The sequence below is a fragment of the Hibiscus syriacus genome, unplaced genomic scaffold (genome assembly GCF_006381635.1).
Source record: "Hibiscus syriacus cultivar Baekdansim isolate YM2019G1 unplaced genomic scaffold, ASM638163v2 tig00110597_pilon, whole genome shotgun sequence".
Lineage (NCBI taxonomy): Eukaryota > Viridiplantae > Streptophyta > Magnoliopsida > Malvales > Malvaceae > Hibiscus > Hibiscus syriacus.
In genome coordinates, this window is record NW_024062795.1 from 7,622,731 (window position 1) to 7,629,032 (window position 6,302).

A 6,302-nucleotide genomic window follows, 5' to 3' on the forward strand; every position below is an offset into this window, starting at 1 on the left:
TGTAATACATGTTACGTCACTCAACATGATGTCATGATGACATGACTTGCGTCACGTAATCTAAATTGATGACATGATATATGTTATATCATCTAAAGTTGTATGTGGTATATGTTACTTCACTTAAAGTAATGTTATAATACATATCACATTAATAATATGTGTTGAACATTGGTTAACTAACAGTTTTTATCCAACCAGATCTATTTTAACTAAATTTAAAACATTAAAAGCTAAAACATTTTTTAAAAAAATATATAAGATAAAATAATCATTTACACAAACGTTAATTTTATCATTATGTGAACTTTGAAACGAAGAGTATGAAATCTCAGAAGAGGTTATAACTTTTGTTCTAACATTATTTATTCTCTCTTTCGTGATCCACCGGATTTAGGTGACAATGCAAATCATCAATCAACCTACATTGATAAACTTATTAAAGTATAAATCAAGCAAATAATGTAGCGATAAATGGTCAATAATATACCCATTGAACGAGACAAGCCAAAAAGAACATGTTCCCCAACCCTGCATCAGTCTTTTTTTCTTCTTCTTTACGTTCCATCAGTTGGCTTGTTCAGAGAAAGCAAAAGTGGAAATTGTTGTTTATAGACCCCCGATATTTGAAAACGGTTCTCGATGGCCATGTGATTAGATGACCATACACCAGCCTATGATATGATAATATGGTCAGAAAATATTTGGTATCGTCATTGCTCATAATGTGTCAAAATCTTTTAGGACTTTTGGGGGCTTACTATAAATGGACTAGACCAGTCACATATTAGTTTCTTTACCCTTTGATGCACGTGCTAGTTTAAGTTAGCTAACCAATTTTAGACGTGTCTTTTCTGATAGGGTCCCTCGGATCCTGTTGGATAATATTTCCCATGTGATATGCTCCCACATAACCCCATATTTCCATAATATTTGTTTTGGTTTTGTTGCACTACAGCCACCTTGGTTTGTTTGACAGATGGGATTATTCTGAATAGGTGTCAAAGTTATACTTGTCGATGAAAAAAATTGGGTTACAAAGTCGTAGATAGTTTATTTCTTTTGATTTGGATGAAAAGTCGTAGTCAATAGTTCTATGAAGAATGTCGAATTTAAAACGATGAAAAATATAAAACTGAGGAGAAAAAAAAAGGAATTTTGCTTCTCTAAATTTACATGAGAGTTTATATACCAACTCTTAGTGGTGTTAAGTCTAAAATCATAATAACTGTTCATAGGCCAATTGAGTAAATAAATATGGCTGTTAGTTAACATATTTAATTCCAAGCAATCACAGAATCAGAAATTATCAATTATCATGTCAAACGAGGACATCTGATCAGAGAATGTAAAATTCTGAACTTTGTACAATGGAAAAAAATTCTTTTGAAGGTTTCGTTACTCCTAAAACCCTAATTAGCAGAGGAGATACAATAATATTTACAAATAATTATAACCAGTTTAAAATTTTATTTCTCGGCCTCTAACAGGTCACTAAAAGCAAAGAATAATTGAAAGGACCACAAAAATTAAAGAGTTTACCCTTGATGAAAATTAAGCTAATATTTCAAGACATTTCTTAATCATACGATATCTCTTAAGAAATATCTTAGAACATGAATTTATCTATCAAACATAAGAAATATTTAAATATTTTACAACTTAAGTTTATCTATCAAACACGAACTTTTTAGATTTTTTTATGGATTTGTGTGTTCAAACATCTAAGATATTATTGATTTTGTGAAAACTCTAACGGTTGTCAGTAAAGTTAGAGAGACAGTGAAAGAATTTGAAACAATGCTATGTTTTTTCCTCAATCAATGCAGAAATACGGATCAAAAGGTTAATGGTTTGAGTCATATGTTTCAATTGCTCACAAGGGGTTCACTCATTTCCAACAGTTCATTCGAAAGCCCTGTGAAGACGATGGAATCGGTTTCGATAGGCTTGAACTTGATAAGTGCTGATGGGACCAAATCCTCGTCGTCTAGTGTTCGAGGTTTCTGTCCGGCTGCTGGAAAAGATGGTATAACTCGCCGTTTGACCAGAATTGGATCTAACAACTCGAACTCCAAGGCTGGTTCTTTCAGTGATGAGCTGACAAACTGGAGATGATGAAGAACATAATCACTTCACATATTCTAGCAGGAAGAACAAACTAAGCATGCAGGCCTCCAAAGGTTAAACGATTTTAGCTCGATGCAAAACGAACATACGGATGCAATACAGGACATAAACGAAACCGGTACTGCTAATGTCCGGAAACAACAAGCTAGTTTTATGTTTTAAAATGGTCTCAACTTTCATTTTTAGATAACTGAAATGAAGAAAGTGATAGGAAGTAATGCATACAATTAGAAAACAGGACTAACTTTGTAGAGATTGCTAGTTGGTTCCCAAGGAGAGAAAACGGCTTGAAGAACGACTCTGTCGGGAAACTGGATGCGAATCATTGTTCTTCTGTACTTCCTCCGAGTTGCTTTTTCCTGCTTTTGCTTGTAAGATTTAGGGAGTAGTAATTGGGATTCTGCAATCTTTTTCTTTCTCAATTCTGCTTCTCTTTTCAACTCGTCAGCTGATAGGTTATAGAAAGAATCCGGTAGTTCAATTTTCGCTGCTACACTCTCAGGTACAGAGAAGAAGACCCTGATCTATAATCACATATTTTACAAATGAAATAGTGTCAAACTCGTGCATACTTAATGAACATCAACATGCAACAAGATGAACTAGGATGAACAATTGAAATGACAAGCAAGTTTACAGAAAACAAAAACAGAGAAACAAAACAATCGAACCGAAAGCAATATGATCAAGTTTCCTACAATTTACAAAGCATCATTATCGATTATCACAAACGAATGCTGATACTCTAGAAACGTCACAAGGTGAGTTCATACACATGGGACAGCATACAATTCATTGCTTGTATGACAAATCGGAACTTGTCGGTTTTGAAGGCAAAGGATTGGAGTTCGAAGAGTAAGATGACGACGATGATGATTGTGGAGGAATAGGCTTTGGTGAAGCGGTCTGAGCTTGGGAGGGACAGGTAGGGATCTGGTTAACAGGTCCAGATGAAGAAGAACTCAAGACTCGACCTTGGCCTTTGAAATTACCAGATGATGAAAATTGGTTGTTGACTTTCTTCACGAATCCACCCCATTTCTCTTTCATAGGCATCGTCTCCAAAAACTTAATGATAATGAAAACAATATCAATAACAGTGATGATACTGAAATTAACTAATAATATAGATCACGAAACGGAGATTACAAAAAAAGGTAGCAAATTAAATCAATTGGGGAGATTAGAAAATATAAAATTAAAGCAGTTAAAATAAATAGATAAATAAATAATAGTGTTTGTAGCAATGGGGTTTTACCTTTACCTCGGAAGATCAGAATAGAGTTCGGAGAACACATTGGTTTTCTTGTCGATAATCGATCTTAAAATTCTTAACCGTTGAGAATCGAGAGATGTCATTAGCAGTTGCAAGTTTGGAATTGTTAAAAATATTCCAACGACAAACACGCTGTTCAACAGCCTCCATTTTGCTGTTCTTAACCAATATCATTCCACCACGTACTTATACAAGGGCCCTACTTATTTTCCTGCCTCATTTGGTGATTGGTCCAGTCCTTTTTTTTTTATTAAATCTTGTTGTAAGTACAGAAAAATATTTTAATTTATATTAAATATTAGTTATGTACATAGTACATAAAAATAAAAATAAAACACAGCTTAAAATTGAAAAGTTGTCTAATCGAATTCGGTTTAGACTTCAAATCTTGAAGTTAATTGAGTTTCTAATCCCATGAACTAGCTTCTGCTAGTATATTGAAGTTAATTGCATACTTCTCGAACTAAACTTTACTATTCCGAAATTTTAAATTAAATGATTAATAGGTCCGTGTTAACTTTGAAGTTAAACGACGTAATCCTGCCTATTGTCTAATCTTGACTCCGTCCTCTTAGCCATAAATTTATGTAGAATGATCGAATCATATTTAAAAGAATAAAAATCTTAAAAGTTTTTGAATATATAAACGTATAACACTACCCATCTGAGTAAAATTTACAGTGAGGAAACAAATTCATATCAACTAAGCATCTAATCAAACTAGAGTTTGCCTAGCTCTTTTATGGTTACCCATTAGCCATAGACAAAGAAGTCATTGTACCCGAGAAATTCATGCCGAACTTTGCAGCATTATACAGGGTCTCTAGCGCATCTTGTGGGACCGATTGAAGTTCTTTCGACATCCACCCTTTAACGAACTAGTAGCACTAGTGACCGAATAAAGATTGTTTTTGCCCTTGTTTTCCAGCAGATGGGCTAACTAGAAACATCATTTTCGTTCCTTCATCGACGAGTCATTTCGTGGTTTGGGATTCAAACATTTTCTCTGATGGGAGGTAAAGCAAATATCATCCACATATATAAAGCGATTAACTATAGTTTACCAGAATAATGCAAGCATCCGGAAGGGATTTTTCTTCCTTCCTCAAAGTACCAAGTTCAACAAGAACCAGTAGCTTCAAAAGTCATCATGATTCATGACTGGACGATCATAAGGTGTAAGGTGATGTAGCAATTAGCAAAGTAGCTCAGAACTCAGGCAAGCAGAAAAGTTCACCCATAGACTAAAGTCTGAAGACAATGAGCTTACCGTAAAGACTTACATCTAACTCGGTGAAAGCTGAAAGGCACCATCTTCATTCAAAAATGAATAACCACAGGTAAGGCAATTGTCCTACCTGAAGAACATCTAGAATAAAAAGCTAAACAATACTAAATCCCAAATGATAATCAACTTGTTCTAATTGATATTGCAGGCCTAAATTTCAACTCCAGAAGCAGTTTTAAATATTGAAGCAATAGCAGAAACTTGAACCAAGCCTTTACTTTCTTTCTTAATCAAATCATAAATTAAAAAACAGAGATGCAATAATAACATCATATAATTTCTCGTAAGATAAACATTCCAAATCATCCAAGCATATCAGTGAGGAAATTCAAACAAAAGAACATTAAAACAAGGAAAAGAAAAAGAAAGTAGTCCGAATACAACAGAAACATTCGCATCACTATCTCAATCGCGATTCTTAAGCCTCTCGAGTCGCTGGTTCAACTGCTCGATCTTAACTACAAGGCTAGTGACAGAGTAAAGGAGCCAGTAAAAAATAAGAGCGGCGGCGATGAGAAGCGCGTTGCGTTGGCTCTTCATGATGGATTTCTGGTGACGGAGATATTCGGAAGGGGTACATGACTCGTCGTCACAGCTAGGTCGCGTCTCGTATTTCCAGTAAATATCCATGAGGAGGAAGAGGCAGAAAGGAACAACCGACATGAATGGCTTCAGGAGGTTACGTGTGACGGCAATTAAGCCCTTGCGGAGTCCGTCGAGTCCTGGAACTGTGAGGAGCAGCAACATGATGGCTTCGGCGCCGGCGGCGTAGCCTAGCACTACCCATTCTAGAGCCATTTTCGCGGGAAAATTGGAAAAAAAAAATTGTTGGATCTGATTTAGGTATTGATTTTCCTGCGCTGGGGGTGGGAGCTTTCAATGTGCTTTTCTTAGCGAGGAAGATGAAAGAAAATTAAGAACCGATTTATTTGTTTTATTTACTTTTTCTTCGAAGGTAACGAGGCACACATGGTATTGATGGTACACATGGCCGGTTAAGGAGGATTGGGCTTTTATCCATTTGGATTTTGGCCCGGTTTTATCCCAACATTACTTTTGTGGATTAATTATCAAACTTTTTCTATCTAACCCCTATGTTTTAAATTAATCTTTAAAATTTAATTTTTTTGTTGAATCCTCTTATATCACGTTATATATATATTGTAGTTAGAGGTATATATGGTAAATTATTCGACCTTGAAGAATTTAGTTTGATTTTATAGAGTTTTCTTTTTAATTTAAATTCGAAAATGTTGAGATAAATTTTATATAGGAGAATAAAGATTGAATTTAGAGTAGAAATTTCTAATCTAATCTAATTACTATAATGATCATATATATACATGGATGAACTCAAACAGGGCGGCTGAGGCGATCGCCCTTAAAATTTTCAAAGTTTTATATTTTTTTATATATTTTTGATTGATAATATGTATTCATCTTAAAATTTTTACAAATTTAACCCTTAACTATATATATCATTACTATAACTATTAAAAAAATAATCACTATAACGTTCCTCTGTTTAATCAAGTCCGAGTAACTGAAAGTGGGAATGGACTGATGATTGGACCCCCCCAGAGTTGGGCTGAGATTTTTTCCACATCC

At 34.6% G+C, this 6,302-nt stretch overlaps 2 protein-coding genes across 2 annotated transcripts; both read right to left on the bottom strand.

Annotated features, from left to right (window-relative positions):
* Positions 1-1,800: 1,800 nt before the first annotated feature.
* On the bottom strand, positions 1,801-3,186 carry LOC120134311 (plant UBX domain-containing protein 2-like). Its single transcript, XM_039150752.1, has 4 exons — positions 2,949-3,186; positions 2,802-2,824; positions 2,376-2,654; positions 1,801-2,108 (listed from the first exon to the last, which is right to left on the bottom strand). Exons 1-4 carry the CDS (start codon positions 3,184-3,186, stop codon positions 1,869-1,871), a joined length of 780 nt encoding a protein of 259 aa, XP_039006683.1. The 3' UTR covers positions 1,801-1,868.
* A 1,764-nt stretch (positions 3,187-4,950) lies between these two features.
* Positions 4,951-5,586, bottom strand: LOC120134331. Its single transcript, XM_039150765.1, has one exon. The coding sequence runs from the start codon at positions 5,490-5,492 to the stop codon at positions 5,100-5,102; it is 393 nt and encodes a 130-aa protein (XP_039006696.1). The 5' UTR covers positions 5,493-5,586; the 3' UTR covers positions 4,951-5,099.
* Between the last annotated feature and the right edge of the window lie 716 nt (positions 5,587-6,302).

Excerpts from the sequence above, each read along its gene's own strand:
- LOC120134331 (XM_039150765.1), bottom strand. The coding sequence starts at position 5,492 with ATGGCTCTAGAATGGGTAGTGCTAGGCTACGCCGCCGGCGCCGAAGCC.
- LOC120134311 (XM_039150752.1), bottom strand. The coding sequence starts at position 3,186 with ATGCCTATGAAAGAGAAATGGGGTGGATTCGTGAAGAAAGTCAACAAC. Across the intron at positions 2,825-2,948 it reads TTTGCCTTCAAAACCGACAA|GAAACTTGATCATATTGCTT; the intron begins GTTCCGATTTGT and ends TGTAAATTGTAG. Across the intron at positions 2,109-2,375 it reads CAACTAGCAATCTCTACAAA|TTTGTCAGCTCATCACTGAA; the intron begins GTTAGTCCTGTT and ends CATCATCTCCAG.